Below are 23,630 nucleotides of genomic sequence, written 5' to 3' on the forward strand. Positions count from 1 at the left end.
GATTCTGCGCCCTGATCAAAGCGCCTAAGGGAGACAAGGTGCTGTAAGGACACATTAGACAAACAGTCAGACTGCAGGAGATACCTGTCAGGGTGCTGCAGAGGATGTGTGTTTGTAATATGCTTTTAGATTGCTCTGAGGACTCAATCCAGCTGCTGTGCATCTGCAAAAGAAATGCACTGACACTTATTTCTGGGCACTGGTAGGACATTTTGAGCACAAAAAAATATCTTTCTGTATATACCACTTAAACATATTTTATCAAGATCAACATAATGACTCTTTAATTTTGTGGAAGTCTAAAGTTTATCTGCATGTATCAGAACAGTTGCTATCAGCATCGTGCTGTGTTGAAATGGTGTTCCTTGTCGCAGTATTACTGAACTGTTGCCTTGTAACACTTTTGACTTTTTGACTTGTTGACTGTTGTTAGCTCAGTTTTTGCATAATGTCATGACAAATATATGGTGTGTGTTTACAAAAGATCTTTGCTCAGGAATGAGGCACAAATAGAAATCCATATACACTCAGTATACTGAAGAGACCTTTAACTCTTAAAGACTGGAGTTCTGCGATACTTTTATGTCATTAAAGTCCAATGGATGAAATTTGTTGAATTTTCAACAGTGCAAACAGGTCAGACAGAATAAGTTCTTTTATAAAAAATACTTTTAACTAAACACTGTTACTTATCTTGTAACAGTTCTTTAATTAATTCTGACCTTTTACCCATGAATAACATTGCTACTGTATTCTCCTCAGCGCACCCAGGAGAGTATGATGAGCACAGATTAGATGGTAAGTTATATCAAGAAATTCATTTTACCATCCAGGCAATTACCAAAAAACAACCTGAATATATTTTGTCCATTTAAAGTTAGCTAATTGGTTTCTAATGAGTTAAATATTGCTTGACTAAAAGACCACTTTTACCACTCTGTGAATAATGTATGTTTCTTGTCTTTCTCCGTTAGTATCTACTGCAGACCTAAGAATGGATGGAGCCCAAGTAGCATTTGCTGTTTTCATCCCTGTGATCCTCCTCCTCATCCTCATCGTTGGCGTCTACCTCTACTTCTCAAAGTAGGTTTGATTGACCGGTGACGAGGGGGGAAAATGTAGACATTTTATTAATGTCACCTCAGGTACTGATATCACTGATTATCACTGATATAACACAATAAATAATGATTTTGTCTCATGATGTCTGATGATGCACTGTGAGTGCCAGATAGAGATATTGATAAATAGATAGCCAGACAGATAGATTGAGAGATAGACAGATAAATAGACAGATTTCTATGGTTTGTTTATTTTTTTAGGTTATCAGCTGTTGTTTACATGATTAGGTTTTAAAAATGGCAATTGACAGTACTGAATTGGCTTCTGTGTTTAGCCAATCAACATATACTTATGCTGGGATAAACTCAGAAAGAGGCAAATGCTACTATATTTAGCCAAGAGGACGCCTGCATTTTTAAAATAGCTGTCACCGGAACAGGATCAAGGATTTTTGTAAACAAGGATGAAAAAATGCAAAAAGTGTGGCAACCAGAACATACTGTACGATCCAGAGAAATCAAAAAGAGTTCAAAATGTATTTTGTCCTTCTGTACTGAAGAGGTGCATTTACTGTATGAATACTAATTTATGTTAGTACTCATACTAATTTAAATTAGTACTGAAGCAATAATTTAAGGAGCTCCATTAGGAAAATGAGAATGACTTTTTTGGGTGCTATATAAATGAACTGAACTGAACTGACTGTGGCTGTCATTATTCCAGGGTGATAATGAAATCCCACATAGTATAATAAATCCATCCATCCATCCATTTTCTAAACCGCTTATCCGTCAGGGTCGCGGGGGAGCTGGAGCCTATCCCAGCTGACTACGGGCGAGAGGCGGGGTTCACCCTGGACTGGTCGCCAGTCAATCGCAGGGCCGACACACAAAGACAGACAACCACACACTCTCACCTAGGGGCAATGTAGAGTAGCCAATTAACCTAATGTGCATGTTTTTGGTATTGTGGGAGGAAGCCGGAGTACCCGGAGAAAACCCACGCAGGCACAGGGAGAACATGCAAACTCCACATAGAAGGGCCCAGACCGGGATTCAAACCTGGAACCCTCTTGCAATGAGGCGACAGTGCTATAATAAATTCTAAAATTTTATTTCTTTTTCATGAATGTGTTCTCTGTCTTTGCTCAGGGTTCAGAGGAAGCCTCTACGACTCTCCCTGTCCTCCAACTTACCATATGAAAACATCACTGGGGAGTCAACTTTTGACAACTCTGTTTGTGAGACAACGGTGAGTCAACATATGTCAGACTGTGAGATGGTTGGCATACATCTGCATGCTTGTGTTTTCAGGTGTGCCTGATGCTGGGTCTTCTGTCTGCTGGATTATTCTGCAGCACCAAGCGTTTTGTCCATGTTTTGTTGTCCTGGGGCAAACCCCCATTTCTGTCACTCTGTAAAATATGGACAGTTTTGCTAGACTGCTTCATAGTTCCAGATTGAATTGCAGTAGTTTTGTGCTTATGCTGTCTTAAAACGAGATTTTAACACAGAAAACCACTTCAGGACAGGATTTCGAGATCCGATAATAAAGCAGAAACCACTGACAGGCCCTTGTCATTACAACTGTGCTTTATTGGTGCATATTGCTAAGGCATCAATGTTTTTCTTTGTTGTTGTTGTTGTTGTTTTTTTTGTTTTTTTTTTTAGTTTTCAGTTTTGATTTTTTGATTACTTGCTAATATTTTTAAATTTTGTTTTTATTTTTGTTCAGATGTTGGATAATAATAATTACATAACCTGCAGTGATTCAGCTGCAGCAGAAACAAGAATTGTACGTCGACATTAGGAGAGACATTGTGGGCGCAAGGGACAGCAGCCTAGCTTCATTATTTAAATCTCTCGACATGTACACAGGATTGGTCACTGATGTTAATTACTGTTCTGTGTTCCTTTACAAATTCAAAAGGTCGCACACAGAAGTGACATTACTGTACACATGGAGTTGACATCATCACTGAATAACAGGAAGAGTTGTGGACTTGTCTATGTCTATGCATCTTACTGTCTGAATCTGCACCCTTTAAATAGCAGGAAAAATAGTCAGTGGTGCAATTGCTTTCTGTTGCCTCAAGATCACAATGTATCACACCTCATTTTAAGATCAATACACCCAAGGTTGCAAATATAGGTACAAGTACATTTGCTGCTATCACAATATGGGTGCTGGGCATGAAAATGACAGCTGCATTGGTTGGAAACTAGTAATGACACTTTGTGCTGGGAAAACAGTGCAGTCTGTCTTGCTGAGGAGTTCAGTGTCAAATTCTAGTTTTAAGACCTTCATATTCCTAAATAAGGTTGAGTGAAATAACACGGTGAACCTGAGGCCTGCTGAGTCTGCTGTGTTCATGTGATGGGAAAACTTGCAGGCTAAAGACACATTGCACAGAGGAAAGGGGGGTGGAAGAGTCAAAAGCAATAGCTGGAGCCCAACAGTCCTCAAAGATTCTTCAATCCCTGGAAATTTCCTGGTGTGCTGATTTCATGTGCAAAAACCCTGCTTTTTGGGAGTGGAGATTGTCCAAATTGTTTGAGTATAAGACTACCATACACATTACTGCACAATACCACTGCAACAAAGACCCTTCTTTATGTTGCCTTTATTTTTTCCTCTGAACAAAACTATGGCAGCATAATGCTGTCACAGTATGTGATTTTAGATAGCATTCTGGTGTTCCACAAACAAAAGAGGCATGATGCCGTACACAACAGTGTTGGCATTTTTCTGTACAATGGGATAGAATAGCAATAACAATAATTACGTTGTTTGCTGTTCTTCTTCTTCTTTGAGTTAGCTGCTAATTGCTGGTAGATGTTTTTTAAATCTCTCTTAAACATCCATCCATTTTCTAAACCGCTTATCCGTCAGGGTCGCGGGGGAGCTGGAGCCTATCCCAGCTGACTACGGGCGAGAGGCGGGGTTCACCCTGGACTGGTCGCCAGCCAATCGCAGGGCCAACACACAAAGACAACAACCACACACTCTCACACTCACACCTAGGGGCAATGTAGAGTAGCCAATTAACCTAATGTGCATGTTTTTGGTATTGTGGGAGGAAGCCGGAGTACCTGGAGAAAACCCATGCAGGCACAGGGAGAACATGCAAACTCCACATAGAAGGGCCCAGACCGGGATTCGAACCTGGAACCCTCTTGCTATGAGGCGACAGTGCTAACCACTGCACCACCATGCCGCCCATCTCTCTTAAACATAACATGTCAAAACGTCACACCTCATGTCCAGTCCTGTTGCCTCTCTGGCTCTTGCTTTTTTCAAAGATTTAGCACTGTTGTTACTTCCACTGCTGGCTCAGAGGAGAAGCAACAATGACAAGCCCATACCGTCAAATGGAGCTACAAAGAGGAAAAGACACAGCAAGTTTAGTTTTGCATGAGAAATTAAACTTGTTTACATGAGGTTTGCGGCAACAAAACCAGATTATCCACCAAATTAGCATAACTGACTGTTGATCTATAACAATTATATACCCAGGGCATAAGAAGAGCATAGTAATGACATATGGCTGTTTTGGATCTTATACTGTATGTATAGCTGAATAACATGCCCCCACTTACTTTTTAGTAACCACTATCAAACCGGTTAAAGTGAGCACTTCCTCTAAGCAACAATAGGACTAATAGCAACGATTTTGTATCTGCAATTTACAAATAGCAATTTCTTGTTACGACTGATATTGGGTTCTACCAATATATATTATCAAATATCCTTAGACTGTATTCTATATATATGGGCGGCACGGTGGTGCAGTGGTTAGCACTGTCGCCTCATAGCAAGAGGGTTCCTGGTTCCAATCCCGGTCTGGGCCCTTCTATGTGGAGTTTGCATGTTCTCCCTGTGCCTGCGTGGGTTTTCTCCGGGTACTCCGGCTTCCTCCCACAATACCAAAAACATGCACATTAGGTTAATTGGCTACTCTACAATTGCCCCTAGGTGTGAGTGTGAGAGTGTGTGGTTGTTTGTCTTTGTGTGTTGGCCCTGCGATTGACTGGTGACCAGTCCAGGGTGAACCCCGCCTCTCGCCCGTAGTCAGCTGGGATAGGCTTCAGCTTCCCCGCGACCCTGATGGATAGAAAATGGATGGATAGATGGGTTTGGTTGTCTGACCTCTGCTGCGTATGCACCTTTTTCACGATCTCATGTGTTCTTTTTTCACAGGAAACAAGAGAATATGAGGTTTCCATTTGAAGACGCCAGCTTATGTCTTTCAGTATGGACAGATAAGAAGCCTGCTGACCCTTTTAAAGGTCTGTCACACTCACACCTTTGGTGACCCTTGATGCCTCCACCTCTTCTCTGTACACTGAATATGAGCCCTCCTTTATTTACCCAACAGAGGACATCACACCAGCCCTGGGAGGGCTGAACCACCAGATTATTTTTATAGCTCTTCAACAGTTAACGTTCCAGCAGCAGTTTGTACAGTTTTTAATCCTGTGCTTGCATCCTGAGGACTTTCGGTGTAACGTATCATCTCAGAAAGCAGAGGGAGTCAATGTGAAGCTTGTGCCACTAAAGGGATACTTTATCCCAAAATCAAAAATAAATATTTTTCCTCTACCATGAGTAGAGGGATGCTTCCTTCTGACACTCTCTACAATCAATATCTCCAAAACTTTGCAGCCCACACCAAAACAATCTAGATGGATAAACATTTGCTGTTGAGGTGAACTGTCTATTAAGTGCATATGACCCCAGATGTTACATTGTGTTATGTGCATTACACTCTATATGTCTCCTTTCACAATTTAATGAACAATGCTTATGGATTCATGGGATGTCTATTAAGAATAAGATCCAACAATTAAATGTCACAGAAAAACAGTGACGTGTGCTTTTATCAGAGTGTGCGTGTGTTGCTGTTTGAATCGATGCAACCTTCTGAGATAAGAAATCAGAACGTGCCTTAAATAAAAGGCCCTTGAAGGAATATTTTTCTCTTTGTGAGTGAGATGACAAGATTGATATCAATCTTGTGTCGGGGTGTTAAGCTTGGAGCAGGACATAGTTATCCTAGCTTAGCATAAAGACCGGAAGCAGGGTGACACAGCTTGGCTCTGTCCAAAGTTCCAAAACACATCCAGACCCAAAGCTTGCCTCACCAAAAAACATGTTGTATCTTGTTCATCTGTACTCAGACAGAAAAATATAAAACAATGTGACTATTTCTCGAGAAACAATGGTTACTTTATCCATTTGAACAATGTTAACTTTATGAAATTTAACACGTCACCTGTGAAAAATACATGTCTAGAAGATTATTATTGTAGTTTCTGGGATTTCTGTTTTCCATGTTAAGATTACAGATATAAGAACAGAACAGAAATGACAAACTCCTGTGAACTGTTGGTTGTTGCCTAATCACACCCTGTCTGCTAATGAACAAGCTACTCGTTTGCTTGCTAGCAAGGGCAGGCTCCCAGCAACAAGTAAGAAGTGGCAAAGCTGATGTTGATTCATTTTTGTTGTTTGTTTCCTTTGGGTCTTCACCATTAAAAGACCTTTGTTGTTTTCATTTTGAACAACCCCCCCGCTTCCAGTGTTTATACTAAGTTTAACCATGTCTTGACTCAGTGGACAAAATTGGCAATTTTCCCATCTCTCACTCAGACAGGCAGCAAATAACCATGTTGTGTCAAATTGTTTCTTTAAAAAGAAGTGTTAGCATATAAATTAAGATTATATATATTATCAATATACATATATACACTTCAAAAGTTTCAAATGTTTTCAGAAGTTAAACTTTTCAATCAACTTTTCCCCATAAGCAACATCCAATTCCCATGAGGACATTAAAGCTTCTGTTTTTATTTTAAAATGAAAATGTGATTTTTTTTGACCTCTCATTTAGTGACATCACATCCTTATTCTTTCTGTGATCCAAAAGGAAAATGTACACCAGGCTAAACTGTTGTTCTCATTGCCATTACTTATTTGGATATTGCCTCTAAATTTAACCATACAATATATATTGTCCTATGATAATATGTATCCATGCAAGCTGGTGGGATGACAATGATAATAGTTAACCTATTTTTGATTCATTGTACATAAAGTGCTGATTAAGCTACTTCACATACATCTTCAATAAAAGTTATTGTCCAGAAAATACAATGACAATGTGTCTTATTTGCTGAATAATCTCCTTATTGTTATTGTAGGAGATGGAAGCGTTTGTGTCCATTTGATTGCATGAGATATTTCTATTGCAGAAATGATCATTTTTTATGCTCCTATAGACATGGGTGCTGCTGAGTAAATTAACTCAGAAATTCATTGGTAGGACAAAATTCAAATTAGAATGGCTTGACACTGAATGAATGCGACTGCAGTTTAATTTAACTTTCAACTACAATATGAAATTCAGCCTTCTTGTTTTCTGAACTCAGATTCCTGAAATATACATCTGTAATAATAATAATTTTCAGATATAGACACATTACTTGACAAATTAAGCTAGTACAAAAAACTAGAAAACTGAAAAAAAAAAGTACACACAGAGAACAGAGCAGAACATGAAATCAGCCTCACATTAAAAGAAGACCTGCTACTGTACATCTTACTCACAGGGGTTCAATTAAAAAGTCCTTCACCAAACAAAAAGCAGATCTGAGAGTGTACAAAGACAGATTTACATTTACAGAGAGTAGTGAAATGTAATTAATTAAATTTTAAGTACACATTCAAGGTCCTTGTTCTTGAGTGTTTCCATTTCATGCAACTCAACAGAGCCTAATATTGTACTTTTTACTCCACTACATTTAAATGACAGTTTTGCAAGCACAAAAACAAGAGCACTACAGTAAGTTTGGCCTGACACAGTAGTAGGACTGTACAATCTAATGGAGAGTGGATGAATTAACCAGTCTTTAAATACACCAGGAAGAGGGTGGAGTTCATTAGTGGATCTGGCTCAGCTGTGCAGGTCAGTTGGCAGGAGATGATCTGAAGACCACACCCAGCTCTGGACACACACACAAAGAATGATAACCAATCCAAATATTTCCATACTTATTAATCATAAAGAAAAGACAAAAACACATTCACAAAGGTTTCCCAACAGAACATTGCCCAAAGCATCACAGTGCCTCCACTGGCTTGTCTTCTTCCCATAGTGCGTTGTGGGGCCATGTCTTCCCCAGACAAGACTCACATGCACCTGGCCATCCACACAATGGAAAAGAAAATGTGATATGTCAGATATGTCAGGCTACTTTTTCCATTGCTGCATCATCCAGTTCTGATGCTCACGTTTCCATTGGTGCTTTTGATGGTGGACACAGGTCAGCATGGGTACCTGGACTGGTCTGCAGCTATGTAGCCCTATACATATATACATATATATATATATATATATATATATATATATATATATATATATATATATATATAAACACTTCATCCTACAAGTGCAATATTAAGGGCTACTTTCTGGACTACCTCATACTTGCACACACTTGCACATGCATATTTATGCTGCTATATGCTAAAATTGGCTTCTTTATTTAAATGTTTAGTTTTATATTCTTTTTATATTCTATTTTTATTTAGCTTATATTTCTATTTTATTCAACTTTTTACCTCGTACTTTTATATTTTTATAGTCTACTTATTTCTCCCTGGAGTCCTAATTTCGTACCATAAACATGTGAATGTGAGCGGGTATGACAATAAAGTTCCTTGAATCCTTGAATATGTGTGTGTGCGTGTGTTCTGACACCTTTCTGTCAGAACCAGCATTAACTTTTTCAACAATATAAGCTACAGTAGCTCTTCTATTGGATCACACAGCACAGGCCAGCCTTCACTGTCCACCTGCATCAGTGAGCCTTGGCCGTCCATGAGCCTGTCAACAGTTCGCCAGTTTTCCTTCCTTGGCCCACTCTTGTTAGGTCCTGACTACTCCAGACCAGGAACATCCCACATAAAGCTGCAGTATTTGAGACGCTCTGACCCAGTCATTTAGCCATCGCCATCTGGTCCTCGTCAAAGTCGCTTGATCCGACACATCAGCTTCAATTCACTTGCTGCTTAATATAAACCACCCACTGCCAGGTGCCATTGTAATGAGATGATGAATGTTATTCACTTCACCTGTCACTTTTCATAACGTTATGGCTGATTGGCGTATGTTTATCAAGGAAGCAGTTTGTCTCTGAGCAGACTTTAATATGATTTTTTTGTGTAAGCCTGAGAGCACAGATATGTAAATCCTGCAGCAGAACATACAACTTCAGGCCTTACAACTGAGGTTTTTAACATCCTAGAAATGTGCCAATGTGCAGGTAAATGACCTTGATGCTTATCACACTCAGCATGGTCGGCATCACTGAAGGAAGGATGTCTTTACCAATACAGTCTGGCTCCAGACCTCTGGATCAGTGCCCACAACTCTGATTTTTCTCAGCAGTTTCAAAAGGTCTGGCATTATGCACATTGATGGATTTTTCCCCAGTTTTGAAAAATAACCTAGCCAGTTTGACCTTTTTAGGTGCTGGTAAGAACGATGTCATCATTACAAGATATCACCTACCGAAACAAAACAAATTAGTGCCACAAAAATGGCATGGGAGATGAGATGAGATCGATACAGCTGTACAGATGGAGTGAAGCTCATTTAATCTAGTTGTCCACCTCAATGGCACAAGCACATGAACGCTTTTAAAAATTCGTGGGACTGACTCCACATAGTTAAACAAAATGTTTACAAGAGAAGTGTATGCACATGTATAAACAATAGCAGCAAACAAAACAATCCACGAAATCTGATAGGGGTACAGTCAAAACAGTGTACAACAGATATATATAATTTAAAGGCAAGCAGACAACATGTTTTTCATTACTGGCCCTTGAAAATGGAAAAAAAAATAAATAAATAAAAAATTACAAAAATGGTTGGGCTCCAGACAGTCTACCATATTATATTCGTGTAAATGGTTCCATATTTTCAGCTAAAAACAAAATGTTTCTCAAGGGCTAAATTTTATAGGGCTTTGAAATAATCAGAATCTTAACTTCTTAACTAGTATATACAACAAGCTAAAGTTGCAGAGGTTTGTCAACAGTTTGAGATGCCAAGACCTAATGCTTGGACCATAAAAATTGTGACTTCCAGGAGAAAAAACCTTCATGTCACAGTTGTGTGTTGTTATATTCTGAGTACGTAGTGCAACAACACTGAACAAAATGACTAAATGAAATATGCTTACAGATGCCAATGTGCTCGTGTGTTGACATTGTAGGACTCTTAAGACACGTAAATTAAACCTATGTTCTCAGCAACAAACTAAGAAGGGATCATCTGTGCCAACAAATAATGTTTTGCTTCAATCAACATGAAGGTCAAAATCACTAACCTGGCTGTGTGGTCAGTGCTGCCTCGTCTATGAGAACAGTAAAGAGCTTTTAAAATCCACAGACTGTAACCCTCTCACTCAAGTTCCGACTCGGGGATCAACTGGACGTGAAGGCATGTGTGCAATTACATGAGCAAACTATCCTGGGACAATTGTATTCTAACTGTAAAATTCAATGGTAAGAATCCACTCAATCAACTGCTCAAACACAATAGATCACTGCCTCCCTCTGCTGGCAAGGGCTACAAATGACCCCCTGTCCATGAGGTAGGGATGTGGCTTAAGTATCATCTGAGACAATCTGGACTTTTATATCAATGTTACAGTGTTCACCAAGAACAATTGTTTGTTTACATTCTGATCAGGGGGAACATTCAAGATAATGGTGTCAGTTATCTTCTTTTTTATAGCCTCCCAGGTGTGAGCTGTTACTTTTTTTTTTCTTCTGAAAAAGTTAGTATATCCAGAACAGTTACAGTGTGAGATTCTGAAAATCATACTGTAGAAAATATGTGCATGTTCATATGGCCAAATTATTTAGCCAGCTCACTGCAGATCTAAAACATAAGTACTTCACGTTAGCAGCAGTTGCAGTAAAAATAGTACTAATAAGTATAACAATAACAGTAAGATCTATAGTAGCCTATTACTATTCTTATTATTGATTCTAATAATTTTTAGATGCGGTTGGCTACTTGAACTGGCTGTAGTAAAAACAGTAGGCCAACTACTGACAGAGCTATCTGCACTAATGCAACAGTGATACTGTAAATGCTACTTTAAGATCAGTAACACTATGGTACAAGTGCGAGCTGACAGTAACTTGTAGGCTATAAGAATCGCTAATTTTCAGTAAGTCTGATACCTAACAGCTGAGTGTAAGGATGAGGTTGCCTATCTGTAACATTCGTTAGCATTAGGGCTATTAATACACGCATCAGCAGGCTAAATATTGCTATCAGTAGCAGCTGTACAGAAACACTAACGACAGCAAGTAGCAGAAGTAGAATGTGGCAAGAATTATGGTACCTGTTAGTACCATCAGCTATTTAGTACACTAACTGTGTCAACAGAAAGAACAGGATAATGTAAAACATCGGTTCACTCTTTTCACAAGTATGTAGGATATCCTCCTAATTGTCTATATCCGTTCTAATACGCATGCGTGTCAGTCGATTCGCGGTTGCGCCAACTGGTAGAGGATGTTGCTAGCAGCCAGTGTAAGTGCACAGCCTTTTTCACAACAATAACATAAACCAAATTTGCATCTGCACATACCTGATTTCAGGATTAAACATCCCCAACGCTACCGGAAACCGTACATTGGACCGCACCAAGGCTGAGTTTTCACCTGTATTTTTTGGCTACATCCTTTGTTGACAATGGGAGCGGAGAGGTTTGCAGATTTACAGGGCTTCTTTTTGCAGGAGCAGAAACAAGAATCATGGCTGGCCAGCTAGGCCGCAGTTGGATTTTATCTCTAATAGCACCACTCTGTTGATGTAGAATACCGTATGTAGGCTTGGTACCAGCTCATAAAACGCGGTGCTAAGAAGCCTGTGTTGTAATTACACGATTAGCGTTTATTTTTGTGGTCTTTTTTGACCCACAGCACAAGCTAGTACCCCGTTAGCTTCACAACCTTGACTGGTTGACGTCTTGCTTTCGTAGTTAGCTTCTTTAGCCAGCTAAGGATAGTTAGCATCGCTTGGTCAACTATCCGTTTGACAAAAACATTTGAAAAGGGAATTTTTATTGCGGGATTTACCCTCATCGCTGTGTGCCTGGTAGGCATTTTTATCGCAAATTCCTTTTGCAACGTCTGCTCCCGGATGAATGTGGGACAAAATGGAGACCCCGACGATTGTGTACGATTTGGATACCTCTGGGGGCTTAATGGAGGTGAGGTTGGATTGCTTAGAGGCCTTAATAGTGTAATGTTATTTTGTTGTTGATACTTATATTATATTATATTTTCTAATATACTCATTGCTGTTATCACCGAGCCACTATAGCCTGCTGTCAAGCATTTCTCTGCTAGCTAACATTAGCATTTGGGGTTGATAATGGAGGCCACAAGTTAAGAATACCGCTCTCCACAAGCTTAGCATGGAGTGGCAAAGCGGGCACAAAGCTGCATATTTTCCATCTCTGTGGACAAATAATCAAATAAGGACGGCTGTGGTCACACACTAAACAACTGAACAATTTGTACAGCAAATCCAAACGCTGCTGGCGCCGCCGAAGTCCGAGGAGGTAGAGAAGAGGAGTCGGAAGTTGGTGAGAGACGTCCGGAGGAGCGGCAGGGCCACCAACCACGACACCTGCGATAGTTGCCGGGAAGGGGGAGACTTACTCTGCTGTGACCACTGTCCTGCAGCTTTCCACCTCCAGTGCTGGTAAGCTGCTATTTGAACATACGATGCAGAGCACATCGGAGACAAGTTATTTATCATTGCATGCTAACAGTCTGCTGCAGCCTTGAGTCTGCATTAGCGGCATGTATAAGTGAGATGCTGGATGCCAATTTGTGTAACGATTTTATCCCCCCGATGAAGTTACGTTCCTCTATTGTTAATTAAAAAGATGAACATATGACCGCACATATCGGCTACATCAGTGCGCTCTTATTTGTAACTTAGCCACCAGTAGGCCCCCTCCCATTCACAGCTGAATACAGCTGAAGCACCACTGTGAGCCTTGTGTTGCACTTCGTAAAGCTGCTGCGCCAAATTAACCAACACTTTATTATTTAAAACGCAGTCTGTCATTTCCGGCCTTTTTGGTAAGCCTAAAAGAGAGAGTGAACATTCAGTTGCAGGTTCATTCAATTGGTTTTTGAGTGCAAAGACAACCACAGCTTCTTTGATCGATGTGAGTGTCGAGTAACTTCAAGTAGCTAACCGTTATGTTCCCTCACTCTTCGGAAATGTGTTCTTTTACATGCGTGGTGTCTCCTTAGATATGGTTGACATCGTTATATATAGAGTTTAATGTTATAAAACGCATAGTTTCGTTGTTGCCAATGAAAAACATATCGGTAAGCCATACGAGTGCGAGAAGAAACGTGTGAACGTAGCCCTCTCTGTGAATTAACGTTAGCTTGAAGTCGGTCCTCCTCCTGCTGTCGCTGCTGCAGCCAGTGGAGCCGCTGCCGCTAAAAATGGAGTCAAGACTGCCTCTGTTTACAATATGGCGACCCCGCTGCTCTCTTTTCTCTTCCACCGCCATCTTACCAACCTTTAAAATTTAGCTTTGAGGAAAGGGTTCCAGAAATGACCCAGAAGGAATGTTTTGTCATTTGCGGAGATGGAGTAGAGGTAGGGCAGTGTTTCTTGTGGACGTGTTACAAAGGTCGTCCCATTGAATCGTTTCCCCGGGTCGTTGTACATAGCTCCCATTTAACATCTACCAGTATGATTATTTTAAGTTTGGTAAATTTCAAACTGTCACTTAAAAAGGACCAAACAGAAACGTTTTACCCATATATGGTCAAATCTGTGAATGGTTTCATTGTAACATTTTGTGGCATCTTCAGTTAATGCATGCTAGGAAGAAACTGTGTTTTCCTAAAAGTAATATTATATTTCTAAACTTTGGATCATCTGTGTTTGTGGATGGGATATTTTTGGCTATTGTTTAGGTCTGACTTCAGTTGTGTTATACCCATTATAAATCATAACACTGCCCTCCCTGGGTCGTTGTTGTTGTTGTTGTTGTTGTTGCTGCTGCTTTTACCATGATAAGATTATCTTATCTTATAGCAATTTTCAATCCTTTGTGTGAACATGTTTTAATTGACATTACATGTCATTTGACCAAACGGCATATAATGATTTTGTCATTCACGGCTAATTGCAACATTTTTTAAATATTTTCACATAGTTCATTTTCCTTTTGTTGAGATAAAACTGTAAACAAATTAGAAACTAAAATTATTTTACACATCATCAGGCATTTTCTTTAATGCAATGTAACTACCAGTCCACTAGATGGAGGCAGAGGGGCTTAAGTTTACAAGCTGAGTGACGTCTTGTTTGTTAACCCTTGCAGTCTTTGAAATGTAGGCATTTTATTCATTTTGGATGTGAATTTGTATATAATTTAAATCACTGTATGCTGTCTGCAGTGACTGAATTGTGGGTAATTAGGTGGGAAATATGACTGTTACCAATGAGTAAACAAAGAGAATGTTTTCAAAGTTACATGGTTACATGGTTTTTAAAAGGAGATTTTAAAAAAACATTTATTGCTCACATTAAATTAGACAACATAAGTGTGAGTAAAAGGCATAATGTAATAGACAGATCTTAAATGATAATGTTTACTAATTTGCCTAAATTAATTATCAACCTGGTCACTAATGACCATGTTTTATTTTCTTGCTATAGCAACCCACCTCTGAGTGAAGAAATGCTTCCCCCAGGGGAATGGATGTGTCATCGCTGCAATGTTCGAAAAAAGGTGAGTGGCAAGTCCTGTCTTTTACAGCATATTTGTATAAACTACATTTGTAGGAATTTTGAATGCTATGTGAGTTAATAAATCTGTCTTTGTTTGCTGTGGCAGAAGCGAGAGCAAAAGTCAGAGCAGACTAACGGCCTACCAGAAAGATCTTTGGCAAAGCGTTCTGCGTCCCCTGCTGTGGAGCTGGAACTCAATGCCGGACCACTGCGTCTTGATGGTCTGCCTCCAGGGGCAGGAGCCGCGGGGCCTGGTTTGCGAGTGGCCCAGGTGCGCCTCTTGGACCGCAGGACCAGCAGCAGGCCAAGCAGCCGGCCCGGGACGCCCACCTCCAACACTTCATCCACCCCAACCCCCTCAGAGGAGCAGAATGAGGGCGAGGAGGAGGCAGTGGAGCCTGAGGATGAAATTCAGACTGCTGAGCTCGAGGGTTCTACTTTATCCACTCCGACACCACGCCTTCTCAAGAGGCCTTTCCAGCTGCTGATAGCAGCAGCTATGGAGAGAAACCCCACACAGTTCCAGCTGCCCAGTGAGCTCACCTGCACCACTGCACTGCCAGGTCGGTCATAATGGGTTCCTTAACTTTTACTGCAAAATTCTTTTTTCATTTGTTTTCAAGAGCATAAAAGCTCCAGCTAACTTGAAATGATGGTTAGTTGAAACCCCTTGATGGATCTTGAGCCCAAGATTGAGAAACTCCGTTAACACCCCTTCTTGGTGAAAGTCAGACATTCCAGAAACCAGAGTAGAAGTAGATGAGGCAATTATTGGAAAGTAGATTTAAAAATGGAGTAAGTCACAAAATGTGTCCTGAAAAGAACTGAGAGTTTCATATTTATGAGTTATGACAGAATATGGATATCAGGTTGGGACCATTCCAAACTCTCCTGTTCCAAACTCATTTAAATTTGTAGGCAGCAGTAAACGGAGGAGAAAAGAAGAGCTACTAGGGAAGCCATTCAGAAGACCTCAGCATGAACTGGATTCCAATGGTCTAGTCCCTCTACCAGTCAAAGTCTGCTTTTCATGCAACAGGTTAGAACTACAAGATACTTGAACATATAAAGATACACACACACACACACCAAAATGTTTCTTACTGTTTACTGGTTTGCATGTATTTCCTTTCTCAGGAGCTGTAGGTTGGCTCCACTGATCCAGTGTGACTATTGTCCCCTGCTGTTCCACATGGACTGTCTGGACCCTCCACTTACAGCTTTACCTGCTGGCAAATGGATGTGTCCAAACCATGTTGAACACTTAGTGGTAAGAGGCATGGTTTTAATTCAGCTAGAGCTAAACATTTTTTTTGACATTGTGTCAGCCAAGATGTTGGAACAGAGTGATGAGTTTTCATTCCAAGTGTTTGTCTGATGTCCAGCTGAATCAGAGGAGTCTGAGCCTGTCCAGCCGCTGTCAACTCTTTGACCAGTTCCAGGACAGGATGTCCCAACACGCAGTCAAGTTAGACTTTCTGCGTAGAGTTCATCGGCAGAATGCACCCAACCGACGAACCACCCACCAGCACAGCAAGAGGACCATTAAGGTAGATTAACTGTCAGTGTGAGGGTGTGGACAGACTAATGGCTACCTAAAGTATGCTGTTTTCACTATTTCTCTGCCTGAATATGCAAACAGAAATCATTATGTGATCCTGTGACTCTGTTCACTTAGTTTAAGTTGTTTTTAACAATTCCTGTTTGCACTCAGGTGCCAGATGCTATCAAGTCCCAGTACCAGAATCCTCCTTCCATGCTCCTCCCTGCAGGGGTGCGCCAGCTGGAGCTGGTTTGCAGTGGTGTTCCTGACCATCAGCCTTTAAAGCATCTCACCACAGACGCTGAGCAGCAGGAGGTCAGCAGGAAGCAAAGCACAATTTGTCTGATATGTCATTTTAAATTAGTCTAATATGGAAGTCACCTGGAAGAATAGTGTATCTCTTTGTTTACATACAAAAGATATGTTAGTGATGTTATGTGTGATAGTTACTGCTTTATCCTTTAGTAAAGAAGCCACAGGTATTGTTTATTAATAATCTTACTGTTTAACATTCATGCTGACTCTAGTACAGTAGTACAGATGGTCCCCAAAAATCATATTAACTTTGTTATTAAACCATAATTTATCAGATAGAACAAGATTCTAAAACAAATTGAATTGTTTCCTTTTTATGTTGTAAAATTTGTTTCTGCTGTGTTGGACAGTGGCTTCAGGATGTCATCGCCCTCCAGTGCAGCATTATGCGACACCTGTCCACTAAGCAGAAGGCTTCATCCACAGCATCCACCCTGTCACCAGTAACATTGCCAGCAGAGTGGGTTTCTGAGCATAAAGCCAGTACTAAATCATGTGTAACATCAGACGACATGAAAACTCAGGCCTCTTTAGAAAGGACTTCATCCCCTGACCCCCCTAAACCCTGCAGCACACCTGATGTTGCACTTGGGGACTCTTTATCAGCGGACCCTCTAGCAGAGATGGGTGTTTGTAAATGCAGCGTGACACCATGTCAGAACTGTAGGAAACCCAATGGACCGCTCGCAGAGGAGTGTCAACCTCCCAAAGCCAACGGACCTGTAGACTGTAACAGTGCTTCGGACTCATGCAGGCAGGCTGAGCTGCAACATAGACTGAAGCCCAGCGCAACTCCCCCACACTCAACTCCTGCCTCTGGGCTGGTGAACCACATAGGAGCAGAAACGGTTAAAAAGGAGCCTGAGAGCATCACAGAGGTCTGCGCTCAGAAAAACAGCCCCACTGCTCCGACGATATGGCCCCTCAGCGGCCAGCAGAACCACAGGACCCAGACTGAGTTTCAGGAGGAGAGCGTGAGCAGTGCTGAAAGACCCTCAGACACACCACCTAAAGGCAACCAGGAGCACGGCCCAACCAAGCTGGAGTCGTCATCACCTGCTGCAGGTACATATTCCGTAGTTAGTAAAGTATTCTGTGCTGATTGGCTTGGCCAGAGGCATTTGATTTCAGCCCCAGAGAATTATTCTGCTTCCACTGAAGTCCTCAAGAACAAATTTTCCTTGGATATGATGGTCTCTCTCCTTATTCCTTTATTCATTTTTGCTTTCTGCTGCTAAAGTTACAGGAGCTTACAACAGGCCAAACACCTAACTTAACATTCCAGCAAGTCATGATGGGAAGTGTGGGGTGTTACAGACCCAGGTTTTAATCAAACTTTGTGCAAAAGTCAGTCAGCTGCACCTAAAAAATGTAAACTGTAATGTAACAAAATGTCAAAATTCAACTCATATCTGCAACTTTAAGTATTCTTATGGTGAGCCTGGCAACGAGAGAAAAGAGAGAAAACTGGTTTGTATTTAGCAGAGATAGGAATTTTGAGATTTGAGTACTTGCATTTAATTATCAGCACTTGCAAAAAATGAAAATCTAACCTAAGAATATGGTCTGAAATGAACACACAAGCAGGAAGTGGTTAGAGTTACCGACACATCTTTAACACCATTGTCCAGTCCAGAAATGTCCAGTCACCATTTCCATAATGAGCTGGCTGATCTTCTCTGAGCTGGTGGTAACACAATGGCGCATGCCAGTGCTGCTACCTAATGAGGTGTTTTGTCCTTTTGCTCTATAATATGCGGTTTTAACGTTACAAGCTTGTGCTGCACATTCATTTAGTTTATTTTGTCAAAATACTAATAATACAAACATTACTCTTATATCTGCTGGTTTCCATTGTATTGGGTCATGTCTGACTAAAAACACTGAATGTTATCTAATATAGATCTGTCAAAAAAAACAACTTCAAACTTTATTTTTGTCGTTATATTTTTACATACACACATTCTTCCTCTGCATGTAACCCATCACTGATTGAACACACACATGCAACATGCAGTGAGACACAGGAGCTGCCATGTCAGGCACCTGGGTAGCAATTGGGGGGTTAAGTGCCTTGCTCAAGGGCACATCAGCCAACTAATTGGGGGGGGCAGGGATGGGGGGGGGGGGCAATGATCGATCACTCCACCACACCCAAATTTTTCCTGCCAGTCATGGGTGGAATTGAACTGGTGACCCTCTGGGCACAAGCCGCTTCTCAGACCTCTAGACCTCGGCTGCCCCCGCTTTGTGATGTGCTACATTGCATGGATGAATACTGCTGTCCAAATTGAGTACGGTACTGTAGCCATCTCTTGTAACTAAGGAATTGAAATTCACTTGTTACTTTGTGTAGATTAAGGTTTAACAGGCAAATGTTTCGCTCCACCAGCAATGTTTCCAAATGCACAGTAGGGCAAACATTCCAGAAATCATTTATGTAATGTCTTAGTTCTGATAGTTGACACTGGCATAGGAAAAAAGCAATTGTTAATATATTAAAACTTAATAATGAACCAACATTCAAAGCAGTTATTTGCTTTGGCCAAAGTAAGTGTTCGACAGATATTGAGCGTCATCAACAAATATCGTTTCCTGTGTAACGTGTGCAGTCCCTTACTAGTGCTCAGACACTTCAGCTTACACTGGTCCCAACTTTCACTGAGATACGTGACAACACGAAAACCTAACAGCTCCTCTTGTGGTCACTGGGTATACGTTCCCAGCTGGTTCAAGTGTCAGCAAAACAGCGAAGAATGTCTTTTATACACAATCACATTTCAGTAGCTTAATGTAACATATGTATTAAATATACTTTCATTCCTTTGACCACTTGTTATCTCTGCATGTTTCCCTTCTGTAGACATCAAAGCTGGCCCCGGATTGATGGACTCATTGTTGTCCAGCACTCTGTCGTCCATTGCTAACCTGTCCATCTGCATGAAAGATGGAAAAGATGAAGATGGAGGTAAGTGTGGTCACTCGGGAGTGAGATGTTGAGGTAGAAATGTCTGGAATGTAGTAAACCATGGCGTAATTGTGTGTGCGTATGTGTGTGTAGGGATCGAGCTAGATAAACTAGATGCAGAGATGATCAAGCTTCTGGCCTGGCAGAGGATCCAGCAGCTCTTTCCCCCCAAAGTGCCCAGCACTCCGCCTCCCCTACCCAGCACTGCTGCCCCAAAAACCCCATCACCCCGCCCTGACAGTAAGACATTAACTTACCTTGGACACTGCTACTCAATATGTCTCTCAAATTGCATGTTGTGTTGATTTGAGTGTGTGTATTTTACTGTCAAAATGAATTTGAACCTGAAACTCTTCCCATCAGGTCAAAAAAAGGTACAGGCCCGAGCTGTCTTCTACCCTCTGACAGGAAAAGGAGGAGCTGTTAGCATGTGCTATAGGACGTTATACATAGGATCTGGTAAGAAGTGATTTGACACAACGTTCACCAACTCGCGTTTTTGTGCACAGTGAAAATTATGTGCTTCTACGGAGTAAGAAAGATACTGATAATGTTTTAAAACAGTCACCGTTTGCCCCAATTTCAAGGCCTTTTTATTCTTTGATTAGGATGAATTAGAATTAGAAGTTAACCAATATAAGACCATAATTTAGGACAAGGTCTGTTAGAGCTACACAGGTGAGGCAGTGTGGACTTGTGACTTCAGATGCAGTATACATCAGGACAGTGAATTACTGGGCCAAATTTGTCTTAACAAGCCCGGCATCTACACATCTCCATTTGATACAGTAGGAGGTGATTTAATTAAGGGAGGTAATTATTGATTATTGTATCAGTTGGAAAAAATAATACATATTGGGCATCCCTACTCGTGACTGCTTGGGTGTTGTATGTGTTTCACACAAAACTATCCAGTATTTTACAATAAACAAAGATAACAGGAAAGTAAAATAAGGAAATGCATAACAATTAACAAGTCATATAGTAAATATGTATTTTCTATCTTGTTCTATCTTGATTTTTGTGGCCCCAAGTTGAAAAGCACTGGCTTAGACATTAAACAACCTTGACTAATAAAGACCTATTTTATCTTATCTTATTTTAAATGGAAAAAAGGGGCTTTGTAGAAAAACTTTCTGTACCAAAATCTGTGTGCTGTGTTGGCGATACAGCAGTACACTTGACAAAAGAAATATGAAGTCCGTCCTTGTTTTCTGTGGAACGGTTTTTATAATGTCATTTAGACCAACATGATAGTAAAACTTGCACTTGATATCTAAAGATAGCCTCATGTGTCTTTTTGTCATAGAACTACCTTTCACCATTTCTTTTTATTTGATGTGTTTTGTGAAGGTGCTGACATGGACGTGTGCCTTACAAACTATGGTCACTGCAACTACATATCGGGGAAACATGCCTGTATTTTCTATGATGAGGTATGCTTTTTTTTTTTTTAAAACTGCTGTATTGATTACATGTACAAATAAGTTATTGGACAGTTTTCCACCTCTGCATATCAAAGGCGTGAAAGCGCTGTTGTTTTCTCACTGTCAATGGTTTGCATGTGTGTCCTCTTTTAGAATACCAAGCATTACGAGCTGCTCAACTACAGCGAGCACGGCACGACGGTGGACAACGTCCTGTACTCGTGTGACTTCTCGGAAAAAGCCTCGCCGTCTCCACCCAGCGGCCTGGTGGCCAAAGTGCAAGGCATCATCCGTGAGCACATCTCATTCTCACACACTTCCGTTCTTATAAATCTGTCAACTATTCATTGTGTGTATAGAGTAGAGTGGGCTTAATTCTACAAGTGCAGTCAGAGCATTTGGGATATGGAGGCAAAATCTTTTGGAGTCTTTTTGTCCCCATGAGATCATAAAAACACACACAGAAGAGGTGCAGCATTTGGCATAGCAGGTGTGGACCACCTCCCCTGCCTGACTCCAGGTGGCACTGCACATACCACAATTTTATTTTAAAATGTATTTCTATTGTTCAGTTTAATCTGACAAAGGTAGAAACTGCTTCACTGTACACCTAATAACCTTATGTGGGTGCTGCAATGCCCACCATGTTGGGGTCAGAAGATCCACCTTTGAAGATTAAAGTCTGGGTGGAACTGAGGGACATGAGCTAGCAGCCACCAGTGTGTGTGACTGAGTTTATGCGTGCTGGACACACATGTTTTGAAATAACATTTCATGTCGGCTCTCTGTGATAGGCTGACACACCTGTCGGTTTGACAAGTCCTGTTCATCATGCTTATTACTTTCCACTGAATGGACTTTGGTTAGTTTCACTGGCGTCTGTCGATATTGACGTCGCACCTGTATCGTCTAAAATCAGACAATCAACAATGCTGTGTTGTTGTTGTTTCCTCCTTGCGCTGAAAATTGTTGCGATAGTGTTCACATGTCCCAGATCAGTCGTGGGTGCCTGGCCCTAATCTTCTCTGTGTGTTCTCTGCAGGTCGCAGTAAGAAGCGCGAGGATGATGAAGGTCCCAGCTCTGTGGTGGGTTTGTTGCTGGCTGGTGGCGTGATGAGCAGCCAACCCCAGGGCAGCTTAGAACTGTCGTGCAGCTGTAAGGCGAGCAGTTCCAGTCTGATTGGAGGCAGTGGCGCGGGGTGGGAGGGCACCGCCCTTCTCCACCATGGCAGCTACATCAAGCTGGGATGCCTTCAGTTTGTCTTCAGTATCACTGAGTTTGCCAGTAAGCAGCCCAAAGAAGAGCAGACTGCCACGCCTGCTGCCAGTTGCACTGGCATCACCACCTCCACCAGCACCTCTAGCACCACTACCAGCACCACCACAACCGCATCACCACCACCACCACCACCCAGTACTGCCACAGTGAGCAGCCCCTCCGGCCAGGATGAGGCCGACACTGACACTGATCCTCCCCACCAAGTGCCCATACTGCATGCCAACTCTGTTCCATAACCCGCACAGGAAGTCCCTCCCTCTCGCCCTCCCTCCTTTTGTTTTGCACCTTCTGAGTCATTATGAAGGGAACGCTGCACAGCTGGTTGGTCAACAGGGAAAAGTTTATTTTTTCATTTTTAATGGTTTATATCTTTGCATGAACTTGAAGTATTATTGACAATCTCTTCTGTTTTTGAACGACTGACAGTAACCTTCTGTTCACTTCAGACCGTTAAGACTTTGAGCGATCATTGTGTACCGACGCTCACTTTTTCTTTAGCCAGTATAGTGGTTATGTATTGTGTACCATTATTTTGTCAGTCCCATTTAGCACAAACCTTTTATTTTGTAGTATTGAATAACATACATTCTAATTTCTTTTGCTGCTTTTGCACCACAGGTAGCTATATATGTATACATGCTTATACACTATATGTATATATAATGTAAATATATATAATTCAGTGCCTCTCAATTGGAGAAACATTGGATTTCATGTAGATTTACCATTTTTTGGTTTTTAACTGTACAGTACATGGAATTTGTGATACTGTGTAGAGTACCAGAAGTTTTGTGATAAAACTTGTTCTTAGTCTGTACTTTTCGCTGTAGTCCATCTGTAAATACCGTATTGTTTTAGCACTCATTTTAACATCTTGTGCTGCTCTGTATATAAGCACTCTTTGTCTGTACCTGCTTGTCTGTTCAAACCTGTAAATACAGAAAGATTTTCTTAAGAACACACACAATGGATTTGTGTCCTATTTCCAGGACTCTCTGGGGACTTCACTTGTGACTTGTTTCTTTTTTTGTTTTGTTTTTTTTCCATTCCACAGTTGCCTCACTGTTAGTAAGGTTTAGATTTGGGTATTTAATAGGGCTTTTGACACTCGCATTGTTAACCCTGGGTTAGCCTAAGTCCTGGATATACAATTCACACTGTACTTTCACTATCCC

General features: G+C 41.0%; 2 protein-coding genes and 1 long non-coding RNA gene across 4 annotated transcripts in view; 2 read left to right on the top strand and 1 right to left on the bottom strand.

Moving 5' to 3' along the window:
• sez6b (seizure related 6 homolog b) overlaps positions 1–7,339 on the top strand; it is a 186,924-nt gene extending 179,585 nt beyond the window's left edge. Inside the window, exons 14-17 of the mRNA XM_046388115.1 lie at positions 763–798; positions 975–1,083; positions 2,214–2,313; positions 5,263–7,339. Coding sequence (XP_046244071.1) covers positions 763–798; positions 975–1,083; positions 2,214–2,313; positions 5,263–5,292 — 275 coding nt within the window. The 3' untranslated portion in view covers positions 5,293–7,339. The remainder of the gene's footprint in view (positions 1–762; positions 799–974; positions 1,084–2,213; positions 2,314–5,262) is intronic.
• A 216-nt stretch (positions 7,340–7,555) lies between these two features.
• On the bottom strand, positions 7,556–11,480 carry LOC124058671. The gene is made up of 2 exons (XR_006843282.1): positions 8,920–11,480; positions 7,556–8,068 (listed from the first exon to the last, which is right to left on the bottom strand). It is a non-coding gene; the product is annotated as an uncharacterized LOC124058671 (long non-coding RNA).
• A 120-nt stretch (positions 11,481–11,600) lies between these two features.
• phf12b (PHD finger protein 12b) lies at positions 11,601–23,415 on the top strand. 2 transcript variants are annotated; one of them, XM_046388113.1, is made up of 16 exons: positions 11,642–11,680; positions 12,252–12,362; positions 12,678–12,859; positions 14,852–14,924; positions 15,030–15,486; positions 15,842–15,962; positions 16,061–16,193; positions 16,309–16,473; positions 16,638–16,781; positions 17,132–17,846; positions 19,645–19,749; positions 19,843–19,989; positions 20,113–20,208; positions 21,103–21,185; positions 21,330–21,468; positions 22,219–23,415. In XM_046388113.1, exons 2-16 carry the CDS (start codon positions 12,297–12,299, stop codon positions 22,689–22,691), a joined length of 3,099 nt encoding a protein of 1,032 aa, XP_046244069.1. In that variant the 5' UTR covers positions 11,642–11,680; positions 12,252–12,296; the 3' UTR covers positions 22,692–23,415. The 2 variants fall into 2 exon arrangements, with proteins under 2 accessions (XP_046244070.1, XP_046244069.1); XM_046388114.1 differs by lacking the exon at positions 12,252–12,362 and having other exon boundaries at positions 11,601–11,680.
• The last annotated feature ends 215 nt before the right edge of the window (positions 23,416–23,630 follow it).

This window comes from Scatophagus argus, chromosome 5 (assembly GCF_020382885.2).
Source record: "Scatophagus argus isolate fScaArg1 chromosome 5, fScaArg1.pri, whole genome shotgun sequence".
Taxonomy (NCBI): Eukaryota; Metazoa; Chordata; class Actinopteri; family Scatophagidae; genus Scatophagus; species Scatophagus argus.